This window comes from Lithobates pipiens, unplaced genomic scaffold (genome assembly GCF_037356315.1).
Source record: "Lithobates pipiens isolate NorthernLeopardFrog02 unplaced genomic scaffold, aLitPip1_a1.2 Scaffold_22, whole genome shotgun sequence".
NCBI classification, from domain to species: domain Eukaryota; kingdom Metazoa; phylum Chordata; class Amphibia; order Anura; family Ranidae; genus Lithobates; species Lithobates pipiens.
Genome location: NW_027507784.1, coordinates 311,560,210 through 311,575,066, shown reverse-complemented (window position 1 = coordinate 311,575,066; position 14,857 = coordinate 311,560,210). Strand labels below are relative to the sequence as shown.

Here is a 14,857-nt window from a genome sequence, read left to right as displayed (position 1 = left end):
TACAGAGTAAAAGCATTTAGCGTTCAGTTTACCTCAATGACAAACGACACAAAAGAAGCAATCTATCAGTACTTCCTGCAACCCTACTTGTCGGCAAAAGCAGCCACTTCCACAGGTATGTTTCCGCATCCACTGTCATCTTGTTAGGTAAAAGTGTTTTTTTTTTCAGACCTGGCTGTAGTAAAAGTTTCAATTTTCTATTTGGTTTCGGATTTGCTGTTAGTATGCTTGGTAAAAAAATGTTATTGTTTTATCCCATAGTGGTTTGTGATACTGGAAGCTTCGAGAACTGGCGTGAACTGAACTTTGGTGCCTTTTTCTACTTCTTCTCACTTGAAGAAATCATGACACTCAATAAAAACTTTACACTGGTAAGATCCTGCAAATGGGTTGACATTACAAATCCTAGGTTGATGATGAAGGGCTGTAAGAGGTCAATTTAAAAATGTTACACTGACATAGGATGGTGCAATGCTGTAGGCTTTTGTCATCTAAGAGAAGTACACACACCTTGCTTGCATCATAAAGGAGGATTCATGATATACAAGTGACAGTGTCAACACTGAAACCAAGCTCAGAACTATGTTTCTGGGGTAGAGAGTAACAAAGGCTTGAGGGAATAGATTAGGAAATTTCCAAGTTGGCAGCTGGAAAAATAGATCACTAAAATCGTAATATATATCTAGAAAATTTAAAATACTGTATCAATTGTTTCTAAAAAAGAGAAAATATCAAAAATCTTTTTCAGAATGACCTTTCTCCAATGGGCATAGCTTACTCAGTGACGACAGCTAACGTTCTCCTCAATGCAACTTTGCTGGAGAAATATCTAAGTGCCATCGCACCGCAAAATGTCACAGTCTTCCTGGAAGCTCTCTCTTCTGCAGCAATACAGGTACATACAAAAGAGCAATCCTCAAACATCTTGTGCTTTGACAAGAATCCAGCTAAAGTTTCGCTCTCTGAGAAGACTCTCGTATGTATGTTTGATAAGCATGCAAGCAATAGCAGCTTTTCCTTACTCTTTTCACAAATCCCTGTTTTTTTTTATGTAGGCCAACCTGTCAGAGGTGCAAGTAACAACAATAAAGACAACACTCCTAGCTACAGAGCTCAGGGGTCTTCAGGCCAACTTCTCTACTTTTACAACTGAACAATGGAGAGGTTTGTTCCAAAACTACTTGCTCAACCTGACAGTATACTTCAACCAAACCCTTCTTGAGATCATCCCACTGAGCATATCCTGCAAATCCTACCAAGCAATGTAAGTACAATGGTATGGAGGGGAAAAAAGATCTGTGTCCATGGCTTTTGAAAACCATGAATGCTGAACAAAATGAAAGAATTTAAAGAAAGGCATATAACTGCAAGTATTTAAGTCACACTCCCAAATGTTCTTATCTTTTTCTGAAACAGAGTACAAGCTTTTAGCGGTCAGTTTACCTCAATGACAAATGACACAAGAGCAGCAATCTATCAGCACTTCCTGAAACCCTACTTGTCGGCAAATGCAACCACTTCCACAGGTATGGTTCCGCATCCACTGTCATCTTGTTTGGTAAAGGTGTATTTTTTTCAGACCTGGCTGTAGTAAAAGTTTCAATTTTCTGTTTGGTTTCGGATTCGCTGTTGGTATGCTTGGTAAAAAATTTTATTACTTTATCCCATAGTGGTTTGTGATACTGGAAGCTTCGAGAACTGGCGTGAACTGAACTTTGGTGCCTTTTTCTACTTCTTCTCACTTGAAGAAATCATGACACTCAATAAAAACTTTACACTGGTAAGTTCCTGCAAATGGATTGACATTACAAATCCTAGGTTGATGATGAAGGGCTGTAAGAGGTCAATTTAAAAATGTTACACTGACATAGGATGGTGCAATGCTGTAGGCTTTTGTCATCTAAGAGAAGTACACACACCTTGCTTGTATCATAAAGGAGGATTCATGATATACAAGTGACAGTGTCAACACTGAAACCAAGCTCAGAACTATGTTTCTAGGGTAGAGAGTAACAAAGGCTTGAGGGAATAGATTAGGAAATTTCCAAGTTGGCAGCTGGAAAAATAGATCACTAAAATGGTAATATATATCTAGAGAATTTAAAATACTGTATCAATTGTTTCTAAAAATAAGAAAATATCAAAAATCTTTTTCAGAATGACCTTTCTCCAATGGACATAGCTTCCTCAGTGACGACAGCTAACGTTCTCCTCAATGCAACTTTGCTGGAAAAATATCTAAATGCCATCGCACCGCAAAATGTCACAGTCTTCCTGGAAGCTCTCTCTTTCAGAGCAAAACAGGTACATACAAAAGAGCAATTCTCAAACATCTTGTGCTTTCACAAGAATCCAGCTAAAGTTTCGCTCTCTGAGAAGACTCTCGTATGTATGTTTGATAAGCATGCAAGCAATAGCAGCTTTTCCTTACTCTTTTCACAAATCCCTGTTTTTTTATGTAGGCCAACCTGTCAGAGGTGCAAGTAACAACAATAAAGACAACACTCCTAGCTACAGAGCTCAGGGGTCTGCAGGCCAACTTCTCTACTTTTACAACTGAACAATGGAGAGATTTGTTCCAAAACTACTTGCTCAACTTGACAGTATACTTCAACCAAACCCTTCTTGAGATCATCCCACTGAGCATAACCTGCGATGCCTACCAAGCAATGTAAGTACAATGATATCTTGGACAGAAAAAGTGTTTAATGCTATTGTAGACTGTAAAGATCTTACAGAAAAAATTATTAAAAGGAAGGCATAAAATGACAAGTACTTGCTTCACGATTCCATATTTTCTATTCAATCTTGTTTTTTTTCTGTTACAGAGTAAAAGCATTTAGCGTTCAGTTTACCTCAATGACAAACGACACAAAAGAAGCAATCTATCAGTACTTCCTGCAACCCTACTTGTCGGCAAAAGCAGCCACTTCCACAGGTATGTTTCCGCATCCACTGTCATCTTGTTAAGTAAAAGTGTTTTTTTTTTCAGACCTGGCTGTAGTAAAAGTTTCAATTTTCTATTTGGTTTCGGATTTGCTGTTAGTATGCTTGGTAAAAAAATGTTATTGTTTTATCCCATAGTGGTTTGTGATACTGGAAGCTTCGAGAACTGGCGTGAACTGAACTTTGGTGCCTTTTTCTACTTCTTCTCACTTGAAGAAATCATGACACTCAATAAAAACTTTACACTGGTAAGATCCTGCAAATGGGTTGACATTACAAATCCTAGGTTGATGATGAAGGGCTGTAAGAGGTCAATTTAAAAATGTTACACTGACATAGGATGGTGCAATGCTGTAGGCTTTTGTCATCTAAGAGAAGTACACACACCTTGCTTGCATCATAAAGGAGGATTCATGATATACAAGTGACAGTGTCAACACTGAAACCAAGCTCAGAACTATGTTTCTGGGGTAGAGAGTAACAAAGGCTTGAGGGAATAGATTAGGAAATTTCCAAGTTGGCAGCTGGAAAAATAGATCACTAAAATCGTAATATATATCTAGAAAATTTAAAATACTGTATCAATTGTTTCTAAAAAAGAGAAAATATCAAAAATCTTTTTCAGAATGACCTTTCTCCAATGGGCATAGCTTACTCAGTGACGACAGCTAACGTTCTCCTCAATGCAACTTTGCTGGAGAAATATCTAAGTGCCATCGCACCGCAAAATGTCACAGTCTTCCTGGAAGCTCTCTCTTCTGCAGCAATACAGGTACATACAAAAGAGCAATCCTCAAACATCTTGTGCTTTGACAAGAATCCAGCTAAAGTTTCGCTCTCTGAGAAGACTCTCGTATGTATGTTTGATAAGCATGCAAGCAATAGCAGCTTTTCCTTACTCTTTTCACAAATCCCTGTTTTTTTTTATGTAGGCCAACCTGTCAGAGGTGCAAGTAACAACAATAAAGACAACACTCCTAGCTACAGAGCTCAGGGGTCTTCAGGCCAACTTCTCTACTTTTACAACTGAACAATGGAGAGGTTTGTTCCAAAACTACTTGCTCAACCTGACAGTATACTTCAACCAAACCCTTCTTGAGATCATCCCACTGAGCATATCCTGCAAATCCTACCAAGCAATGTAAGTACAATGGTATGGAGGGGAAAAAAGATCTGTGTCCATGGCTTTTGAAAACCATGAATGCTGAACAAAATGAAAGAATTTAAAGAAAGGCATATAACTGCAAGTATTTAAGTCACACTCCCAAATGTTCTTATCTTTTTCTGAAACAGAGTACAAGCTTTTAGCGGTCAGTTTACCTCAATGACAAATGACACAAGAGCAGCAATCTATCAGCACTTCCTGAAACCCTACTTGTCGGCAAATGCAACCACTTCCACAGGTATGGTTCCGCATCCACTGTCATCTTGTTTGGTAAAGGTGTATTTTTTTCAGACCTGGCTGTAGTAAAAGTTTCAATTTTCTGTTTGGTTTTGGATTCGCTGTTGGTATGCTTGGTAAAAAATGTTATTACTTTATCCCATAGTGGTTTGTGATACTGGAAGCTTCGAGAACTGGCGTGAACTGAACTTTGGTGCCTTTTTCTACTTCTTCTCACTTGAAGAAATCATGACACTCAATAAAAACTTTACACTGGTAAGTTCCTGCAAATGGATTGACATTACAAATCCTAGGTTGATGATGAAGGGCTGTAAGAGGTCAATTTAAAAATGTTACACTGACATAGGATGGTGCAATGCTGTAGGCTTTTGTCATCTAAGAGAAGTACACACACCTTGCTTGTATCATAAAGGAGGATTCATGATATACAAGTGACAGTGTCAACACTGAAACCAAGGTCAGAACTATGTTTCTAGGGTAGAGAGTAACAAAGGCTTGAGGGAATAGATTAGGAAATTTCCAAGTTGGCAGCTGCAAAAATAGATCACTAAAATGGTAATATATATCTAGAGAATTTAAAATACTGTATCAATTGTTTCTAAAAAAGAGAAAATATCAAAAATCTTTTTCAGAATGACCTTTCTCCAATGGACATAGCTTCCTCAGTGACGACAGCTAACGTTCTCCTCAATGCAACTTTGCTGGAAAAATATCTAAATGCCATCGCACCGCAAAATGTCACAGTCTTCCTGGAAGCTCTCTCTTTCAGAGCAAAACAGGTACATACAAAAGAGCAATTCTCAAACATCTTGTGCTTTCACAAGAATCCAGCTAAAGTTTCGCTCTCTGAGAAGACTCTCGTATGTATGTTTGATAAGCATGCAAGCAATAGCAGCTTTTCCTTACTCTTTTCACAAATCCCTGTTTTTTTATGTAGGCCAACCTGTCAGAGGTGCAAGTAACAACAATAAAGACAACACTCCTAGCTACAGAGCTCAGGGGTCTTCAGGCCAACTTCTCTACTTTTACAACTGAACAATGGAGAGATTTGTTCCAAAACTACTTGCTCAACTTGACAGTATACTTCAACCAAACCCTTCTTGAGATCATCCCACTGAGCATAACCTGCGATGCCTACCAAGCAATGTAAGTACAATGATATCTTGGACAGAAAAAGTGTTTAATGCTATTGTAGACTGTAAAGATCTTACAGAAAAATTTATTAAAAGGAAGGCATAAAATGACAAGTACTTGCTTCACGATTCCATATTTTCTATTCAATCTTGTTTTTTTCTGTTACAGAGTAAAAGCATTTAGCGTTCAGTTTACCTCAATGACAAACGACACAAAAGAAGCAATCTATCAGTACTTCCTGCAACCCTACTTGTCGGCAAAAGCAGCCACTTCCACAGGTATGTTTCCGCATCCACTGTCATCTTGTTAAGTAAAAGTGTTTTTTTTTTCAGACCTGGCTGTAGTAAAAGTTTCAATTTTCTATTTGGTTTCGGATTTGCTGTTAGTATGCTTGGTAAAAAAATGTTATTGTTTTATCCCATAGTGGTTTGTGATACTGGAAGCTTCGAGAACTGGCGTGAACTGAACTTTGGTGCCTTTTTCTACTTCTTCTCACTTGAAGAAATCATGACACTCAATAAAAACTTTACACTGGTAAGATCCTGCAAATGGGTTGACATTACAAATCCTAGGTTGATGATGAAGGGCTGTAAGAGGTCAATTTAAAAATGTTACACTGACATAGGATGGTGCAATGCTGTAGGCTTTTGTCATCTAAGAGAAGTACACACACCTTGCTTGCATCATAAAGGAGGATTCATGATATACAAGTGACAGTGTCAACACTGAAACCAAGCTCAGAACTATGTTTCTGGGGTAGAGAGTAACAAAGGCTTGAGGGAATAGATTAGGAAATTTCCAAGTTGGCAGCTGGAAAAATAGATCACTAAAATCGTAATATATATCTAGAAAATTTAAAATACTGTATCAATTGTTTCTAAAAAAGAGAAAATATCAAAAATCTTTTTCAGAATGACCTTTCTCCAATGGGCATAGCTTACTCAGTGACGACAGCTAACGTTCTCCTCAATGCAACTTTGCTGGAGAAATATCTAAGTGCCATCGCACCGCAAAATGTCACAGTCTTCCTGGAAGCTCTCTCTTCTGCAGCAATACAGGTACATACAAAAGAGCAATCCTCAAACATCTTGTGCTTTGACAAGAATCCAGCTAAAGTTTCGCTCTCTGAGAAGACTCTCGTATGTATGTTTGATAAGCATGCAAGCAATAGCAGCTTTTCCTTACTCTTTTCACAAATCCCTGTTTTTTTTTATGTAGGCCAACCTGTCAGAGGTGCAAGTAACAACAATAAAGACAACACTCCTAGCTACAGAGCTCAGGGGTCTTCAGGCCAACTTCTCTACTTTTACAACTGAACAATGGAGAGGTTTGTTCCAAAACTACTTGCTCAACCTGACAGTATACTTCAACCAAACCCTTCTTGAGATCATCCCACTGAGCATATCCTGCAAATCCTACCAAGCAATGTAAGTACAATGGTATGGAGGGGAAAAAAGATCTGTGTCCATGGCTTTTGAAAACCATGAATGCTGAACAAAATGAAAGAATTTAAAGAAAGGCATATAACTGCAAGTATTTAAGTCACACTCCCAAATGTTCTTATCTTTTTCTGAAACAGAGTACAAGCTTTTAGCGGTCAGTTTACCTCAATGACAAATGACACAAGAGCATCAATCTATCAGCACTTCCTGAAACCCTACTTGTCGGCAAATGCAACCACTTCCACAGGTATGGTTCCGCATCCCTTGTCATCTTGTTTGGTAAAGGTGTATTTTTTTCAGACCTGGCTGTAGTAAAAGTTTCAATTTTCTGTTTGGTTTTGGATTCGCTGTTGGTATGCTTGGTAAAAAATGTTATTACTTTATCCCATAGTGGTTTGTGATACTGGAAGCTTCGAGAACTGGCGTGAACTGAACTTTGGTGCCTTTTTCTACTTCTTCTCACTTGAAGAAATCATGACACTCAATAAAAACTTTACACTGGTAAGTTCCTGCAAATGGATTGACATTACAAATCCTAGGTTGATGATGAAGGGCTGTAAGAGGTCAATTTAAAAATGTTACACTGACATAGGATGGTGCAATGCTGTAGGCTTTTGTCATCTAAGAGAAGTACACACACCTTGCTTGTATCATAAAGGAGGATTCATGATATACAAGTGACAGTGTCAACACTGAAACCAAGCTCAGAACTATGTTTCTAGGGTAGAGAGTAACAAAGGCTTGAGGGAATAGATTAGGAAATTTCCAAGTTGGCAGCTGGAAAAATAGATCACTAAAATGGTAATATATATCTAGAGAATTTAAAATACTGTATCAATTGTTTCTAAAAATAAGAAAATATCAAAAATCTTTTTCAGAATGACCTTTCTCCAATGGACATAGCTTCCTCAGTGACGACAGCTAACGTTCTCCTCAATGCAACTTTGCTGGAAAAATATCTAAATGCCATCGCACCGCAAAATGTCACAGTCTTCCTGGAAGCTCTCTCTTTCAGAGCAAAACAGGTACATACAAAAGAGCAATTCTCAAACATCTTGTGCTTTCACAAGAATCCAGCTAAAGTTTCGCTCTCTGAGAAGACTCTCGTATGTATGTTTGATAAGCATGCAAGCAATAGCAGCTTTTCCTTACTCTTTTCACAAATCCCTGTTTTTTTATGTAGGCCAACCTGTCAGAGGTGCAAGTAACAACAATAAAGACAACACTCCTAGCTACAGAGCTCAGGGGTCTTCAGGCCAACTTCTCTACTTTTACAACTGAACAATGGAGAGATTTGTTCCAAAACTACTTGCTCAACTTGACAGTATACTTCAACCAAACCCTTCTTGAGATCATCCCACTGAGCATAACCTGCGATGCCTACCAAGCAATGTAAGTACAATGATATCTTGGACAGAAAAAGTGTTTAATGCTATTGTAGACTGTAAAGATCTTACAGAAAAAATTATTAAAAGGAAGGCATAAAATGACAAGTACTTGCTTCACGATTCCATATTTTCTATTCAATCTTGTTTTTTTCTGTTACAGAGTAAAAGCATTTAGCGATCAGTTTACCTCAATGACAAACGACACAAAAGAAGCAATCTATCAGTACTTCCTGCAACCCTACTTGTCGGCAAAAGCAGCCACTTCCACAGGTATGTTTCTGCATCCACTGTCATCTTGTTAGGTAAAAGTGTTTTTTTTTTCAGACCTGGCTGTAGTAAAAGTTTCAATTTTCTATTTGGTTTCGGATTTGCTGTTAGTATGCTTGGTAAAAAAATGTTATTGTTTTATCCCATAGTGGTTTGTGATACTGGAAGCTTTGAGAACTGGCGTGAACTGAACTTTGGTGCCTTTTTCTACTTCTTCTCACTTGAAGAAATCATGACACTCAATAAAAACTTTACACTGGTAAGATCCTGCAAATGGGTTGACATTACAAATCCTAGGTTGATGATGAAGGGCTGTAAGAGGTCAATTTAAAAATGTTACACTGACATAGGATGGTGCAATGCTGTAGGCTTTTGTCATCTAAGAGAAGTACACACACCTTGCTTGCATCATAAAGGAGGATTCATGATATACAAGTGACAGTGTCAACACTGAAACCAAGCTCAGAACTATGTTTCTGGGGTAGAGAGTAACAAAGGCTTGAGGGAATAGATTAGGAAATTTCCAAGTTGGCAGCTGGAAAAATAGATCACTAAAATCGTAATATATATCTAGAAAATTTAAAATACTGTATCAATTGTTTCTAAAAAAGAGAAAATATCAAAAATCTTTTTCAGAATGACCTTTCTCCAATGGGCATAGCTTACTCAGTGACGACAGCTAACGTTCTCCTCAATGCAACTTTGCTGGAGAAATATCTAAGTGCCATCGCACCGCAAAATGTCACAGTCTTCCTGGAAGCTCTCTCTTCTGCAGCAATACAGGTACATACAAAAGAGCAATCCTCAAACATCTTGTGCTTTGACAAGAATCCAGCTAAAGTTTCGCTCTCTGAGAAGACTCTCGTATGTATGTTTGATAAGCATGCAAGCAATAGCAGCTTTTCCTTACTCTTTTCACAAATCCCTGTTTTTTTTTATGTAGGCCAACCTGTCAGAGGTGCAAGTAACAACAATAAAGACAACACTCCTAGCTACAGAGCTCAGGGGTCTTCAGGCCAACTTCTCTACTTTTACAACTGAACAATGGAGAGGTTTGTTCCAAAACTACTTGCTCAACCTGACAGTATACTTCAACCAAACCCTTCTTGAGATCATCCCACTGAGCATATCCTGCAAATCCTACCAAGCAATGTAAGTACAATGGTATGGAGGGGAAAAAAGATCTGTGTCCATGGCTTTTGAAAACCATGAATGCTGAACAAAATGAAAGAATTTAAAGAAAGGCATATAACTGCAAGTATTTAAGTCACACTCCCAAATGTTCTTATCTTTTTCTGAAACAGAGTACAAGCTTTTAGCGGTCAGTTTACCTCAATGACAAATGACACAAGAGCAGCAATCTATCAGCACTTCCTGAAACCCTACTTGTCGGCAAATGCAACCACTTCCACAGGTATGGTTCCGCATCCACTGTCATCTTGTTTGGTAAAGGTGTATTTTTTTCAGACCTGGCTGTAGTAAAAGTTTCAATTTTCTGTTTGGTTTTGGATTCGCTGTTGGTATGCTTGGTAAAAAATGTTATTACTTTATCCCATAGTGGTTTGTGATACTGGAAGCTTCGAGAACTGGCGTGAACTGAACTTTGGTGCCTTTTTCTACTTCTTCTCACTTGAAGAAATCATGACACTCAATAAAAACTTTACACTGGTAAGTTCCTGCAAATGGATTGACATTACAAATCCTAGGTTGATGATGAAGGGCTGTAAGAGGTCAATTTAAAAATGTTACACTGACATAGGATGGTGCAATGCTGTAGGCTTTTGTCATCTAAGAGAAGTACACACACCTTGCTTGTATCATAAAGGAGGATTCATGATATACAAGTGACAGTGTCAACACTGAAACCAAGGTCAGAACTATGTTTCTAGGGTAGAGAGTAACAAAGGCTTGAGGGAATAGATTAGGAAATTTCCAAGTTGGCAGCTGGAAAAATAGATCACTAAAATGGTAATATATATCTAGAGAATTTAAAATACTGTATCAATTGTTTCTAAAAATAAGAAAATATCAAAAATCTTTTTCAGAATGACCTTTCTCCAATGGACATAGCTTCCTCAGTGATGACAGCTAACGTTCTCCTCAATGCAACTTTGCTGGAAAAATATCTAAATGCCATCGCACCGCAAAATGTCACAGTCTTCCTGGAAGCTCTCTCTTTCAGAGCAAAACAGGTACATACAAAAGAGCAATTCTCAAACATCTTGTGCTTTCACAAGAATCCAGCTAAAGTTTCGCTCTCTGAGAAGACTCTCGTATGTATGTTTGATAAGCATGCAAGCAATAGCAGCTTTTCCTTACTCTTTTCACAAATCCCTGTTTTTTTATGTAGGCCAACCTGTCAGAGGTGCAAGTAACAACAATAAAGACAACACTCCTAGCTACAGAGCTCAGGGGTCTTCAGGCCAACTTCTCTACTTTTACAACTGAACAATGGAGAGATTTGTTCCAAAACTACTTGCTCAACTTGACAGTATACTTCAACCAAACCCTTCTTGAGATCATCCCACTGAGCATAACCTGCGATGCCTACCAAGCAATGTAAGTACAATGATATCTTGGACAGAAAAAGTGTTTAATGCTATTGTAGACTGTAAAGATCTTACAGAAAAAATTATTAAAAGGAAGGCATAAAATGACAAGTACTTGCTTCACGATTCCATATTTTCTATTCAATCTTGTTTTTTTCTGTTACAGAGTAAAAGCATTTAGCGTTCAGTTTACCTCAATGACAAACGACACAAAAGAAGCAATCTATCAGTACTTCCTGCAACCCTACTTGTCGGCAAAAGCAGCCACTTCCACAGGTATGTTTCTGCATCCACTGTCATCTTGTTAGGTAAAAGTGTTTTTTTTTCAGACCTGGCTGTAGTAAAAGTTTCAATTTTCTATTTGGTTTCGGATTTGCTGTTAGTATGCTTGGTAAAAAAATGTTATTGTTTTATCCCATAGTGGTTTGTGATACTGGAAGCTTCGAGAACTGGCGTGAACTGAACTTTGGTGCCTTTTTCTACTTCTTCTCACTTGAAGAAATCATGACACTCAATAAAAACTTTACACTGGTAAGATCCTGCAAATGGGTTGACATTACAAATCCTAGGTTGATGATGAAGGGCTGTAAGAGGTCAATTTAAAAATGTTACACTGACATAGGATGGTGCAATGCTGTAGGCTTTTGTCATCTAAGAGAAGTACACACACCTTGCTTGCATCATAAAGGAGGATTCATGATATACAAGTGACAGTGTCAACACTGAAACCAAGCTCAGAACTATGTTTCTGGGGTAGAGAGTAACAAAGGCTTGAGGGAATAGATTAGGAAATTTCCAAGTTGGCAGCTGGAAAAATAGATCACTAAAATCGTAATATATATCTAGAAAATTTAAAATACTGTATCAATTGTTTCTAAAAAAGAGAAAATATCAAAAATCTTTTTCAGAATGACCTTTCTCCAATGGGCATAGCTTACTCAGTGACGACAGCTAACGTTCTCCTCAATGCAACTTTGCTGGAGAAATATCTAAGTGCCATCGCACCGCAAAATGTCACAGTCTTCCTGGAAGCTCTCTCTTCTGCAGCAATACAGGTACATACAAAAGAGCAATCCTCAAACATCTTGTGCTTTGACAAGAATCCAGCTAAAGTTTCGCTCTCTGAGAAGACTCTCGTATGTATGTTTGATAAGCATGCAAGCAATAGCAGCTTTTCCTTACTCTTTTCACAAATCCCTGTTTTTTTTTATGTAGGCCAACCTGTCAGAGGTGCAAGTAACAACAATAAAGACAACACTCCTAGCTACAGAGCTCAGGGGTCTTCAGGCCAACTTCTCTACTTTTACAACTGAACAATGGAGAGGTTTGTTCCAAAACTACTTGCTCAACCTGACAGTATACTTCAACCAAACCCTTCTTGAGATCATCCCACTGAGCATATCCTGCAAATCCTACCAAGCAATGTAAGTACAATGGTATGGAGGGGAAAAAAGATCTGTGTCCATGGCTTTTGAAAACCATGAATGCTGAACAAAATGAAAGAATTTAAAGAAAGGCATATAACTGCAAGTATTTAAGTCACACTCCCAAATGTTCTTATCTTTTTCTGAAACAGAGTACAAGCTTTTAGCGGTCAGTTTACCTCAATGACAAATGACACAAGAGCATCAATCTATCAGCACTTCCTGAAACCCTACTTGTCGGCAAATGCAACCACTTCCACAGGTATGGTTCCGCATCCCTTGTCATCTTGTTTGGTAAAGGTGTATTTTTTTCAGACCTGGCTGTAGTAAAAGTTTCAATTTTCTGTTTGGTTTTGGATTCGCTGTTGGTATGCTTGGTAAAAAATGTTATTACTTTATCCCATAGTGGTTTGTGATACTGGAAGCTTCGAGAACTGGCGTGAACTGAACTTTGGTGCCTTTTTCTACTTCTTCTCACTTGAAGAAATCATGACACTCAATAAAAACTTTACACTGGTAAGTTCCTGCAAATGGATTGACATTACAAATCCTAGGTTGATGATGAAGGGCTGTAAGAGGTCAATTTAAAAATGTTACACTGACATAGGATGGTGCAATGCTGTAGGCTTTTGTCATCTAAGAGAAGTACACACACCTTGCTTGTATCATAAAGGAGGATTCATGATATACAAGTGACAGTGTCAACACTGAAACCAAGCTCAGAACTATGTTTCTAGGGTAGAGAGTAACAAAGGCTTGAGGGAATAGATTAGGAAATTTCCAAGTTGGCAGCTGGAAAAATAGATCACTAAAATGGTAATATATATCTAGAGAATTTAAAATACTGTATCAATTGTTTCTAAAAATAAGAAAATATCAAAAATCTTTTTCAGAATGACCTTTCTCCAATGGACATAGCTTCCTCAGTGACGACAGCTAACGTTCTCCTCAATGCAACTTTGCTGGAAAAATATCTAAATGCCATCGCACCGCAAAATGTCACAGTCTTCCTGGAAGCTCTCTCTTTCAGAGCAAAACAGGTACATACAAAAGAGCAATTCTCAAACATCTTGTGCTTTCACAAGAATCCAGCTAAAGTTTCGCTCTCTGAGAAGACTCTCGTATGTATGTTTGATAAGCATGCAAGCAATAGCAGCTTTTCCTTACTCTTTTCACAAATCCCTGTTTTTTTATGTAGGCCAACCTGTCAGAGGTGCAAGTAACAACAATAAAGACAACACTCCTAGCTACAGAGCTCAGGGGTCTTCAGGCCAACTTCTCTACTTTTACAACTGAACAATGGAGAGATTTGTTCCAAAACTACTTGCTCAACTTGACAGTATACTTCAACCAAACCCTTCTTGAGATCATCCCACTGAGCATAACCTGCGATGCCTACCAAGCAATGTAAGTACAATGATATCTTGGACAGAAAAAGTGTTTAATGCTATTGTAGACTGTAAAGATCTTACAGAAAAAATTATTAAAAGGAAGGCATAAAATGACAAGTACTTGCTTCACGATTCCATATTTTCTATTCAATCTTGTTTTTTTCTGTTACAGAGTAAAAGCATTTAGCGATCAGTTTACCTCAATGACAAACGACACAAAAGAAGCAATCTATCAGTACTTCCTGCAACCCTACTTGTCGGCAAAAGCAGCCACTTCCACAGGTATGTTTCTGCATCCACTGTCATCTTGTTAGGTAAAAGTGTTTTTTTTTTCAGACCTGGCTGTAGTAAAAGTTTCAATTTTCTATTTGGTTTCGGATTTGCTGTTAGTATGCTTGGTAAAAAAATGTTATTGTTTTATCCCATAGTGGTTTGTGATACTGGAAGCTTTGAGAACTGGCGTGAACTGAACTTTGGTGCCTTTTTCTACTTCTTCTCACTTGAAGAAATCATGACACTCAATAAAAACTTTACACTGGTAAGATCCTGCAAATGGGTTGACATTACAAATCCTAGGTTGATGATGAAGGGCTGTAAGAGGTCAATTTAAAAATGTTACACTGACATAGGATGGTGCAATGCTGTAGGCTTTTGTCATCTAAGAGAAGTACACACACCTTGCTTGCATCATAAAGGAGGATTCATGATATACAAGTGACAGTGTCAACACTGAAACCAAGCTCAGAACTATGTTTCTGGGGTAGAGAGTAACAAAGGCTTGAGGGAATAGATTAGGAAATTTCCAAGTTGGCAGCTGGAAAAATAGATCACTAAAATCGTAATATATATCTAGAAAATTTAAAATACTGTATCAATTGTTTCTAAAAAAGAGAAAATATCAAAAATCTTTTTCA

General features: G+C 37.9%; 1 protein-coding gene across 1 annotated transcript in view; it reads left to right on the top strand.

Moving 5' to 3' along the window:
- The window catches only part of LOC143925736 (uncharacterized), an 84,948-nt gene that overhangs the window by 5,610 nt on the left and 64,481 nt on the right, over positions 1-14,857 (top strand). Inside the window, exons 17-58 of the mRNA XM_077450188.1 lie at positions 6-115; positions 262-371; positions 749-895; positions 1,056-1,264; positions 1,417-1,526; positions 1,671-1,780; positions 2,158-2,304; positions 2,463-2,671; positions 2,829-2,938; positions 3,085-3,194; positions 3,572-3,718; positions 3,879-4,087; positions 4,240-4,349; positions 4,494-4,603; positions 4,981-5,127; positions 5,286-5,494; positions 5,651-5,760; positions 5,907-6,016; positions 6,394-6,540; positions 6,701-6,909; positions 7,062-7,171; positions 7,316-7,425; positions 7,803-7,949; positions 8,108-8,316; positions 8,473-8,582; positions 8,729-8,838; positions 9,216-9,362; positions 9,523-9,731; positions 9,884-9,993; positions 10,138-10,247; positions 10,625-10,771; positions 10,930-11,138; positions 11,295-11,404; positions 11,550-11,659; positions 12,037-12,183; positions 12,344-12,552; positions 12,705-12,814; positions 12,959-13,068; positions 13,446-13,592; positions 13,751-13,959; positions 14,116-14,225; positions 14,372-14,481. Of these exons, the coding sequence (XP_077306314.1) occupies positions 6-115; positions 262-371; positions 749-895; positions 1,056-1,264; positions 1,417-1,526; positions 1,671-1,780; positions 2,158-2,304; positions 2,463-2,671; positions 2,829-2,938; positions 3,085-3,194; positions 3,572-3,718; positions 3,879-4,087; positions 4,240-4,349; positions 4,494-4,603; positions 4,981-5,127; positions 5,286-5,494; positions 5,651-5,760; positions 5,907-6,016; positions 6,394-6,540; positions 6,701-6,909; positions 7,062-7,171; positions 7,316-7,425; positions 7,803-7,949; positions 8,108-8,316; positions 8,473-8,582; positions 8,729-8,838; positions 9,216-9,362; positions 9,523-9,731; positions 9,884-9,993; positions 10,138-10,247; positions 10,625-10,771; positions 10,930-11,138; positions 11,295-11,404; positions 11,550-11,659; positions 12,037-12,183; positions 12,344-12,552; positions 12,705-12,814; positions 12,959-13,068; positions 13,446-13,592; positions 13,751-13,959; positions 14,116-14,225; positions 14,372-14,481 (5,980 nt within the window). The remainder of the gene's footprint in view (positions 1-5; positions 116-261; positions 372-748; positions 896-1,055; positions 1,265-1,416; positions 1,527-1,670; positions 1,781-2,157; positions 2,305-2,462; positions 2,672-2,828; positions 2,939-3,084; positions 3,195-3,571; positions 3,719-3,878; positions 4,088-4,239; positions 4,350-4,493; positions 4,604-4,980; positions 5,128-5,285; positions 5,495-5,650; positions 5,761-5,906; positions 6,017-6,393; positions 6,541-6,700; positions 6,910-7,061; positions 7,172-7,315; positions 7,426-7,802; positions 7,950-8,107; positions 8,317-8,472; positions 8,583-8,728; positions 8,839-9,215; positions 9,363-9,522; positions 9,732-9,883; positions 9,994-10,137; positions 10,248-10,624; positions 10,772-10,929; positions 11,139-11,294; positions 11,405-11,549; positions 11,660-12,036; positions 12,184-12,343; positions 12,553-12,704; positions 12,815-12,958; positions 13,069-13,445; positions 13,593-13,750; positions 13,960-14,115; positions 14,226-14,371; positions 14,482-14,857) is intronic.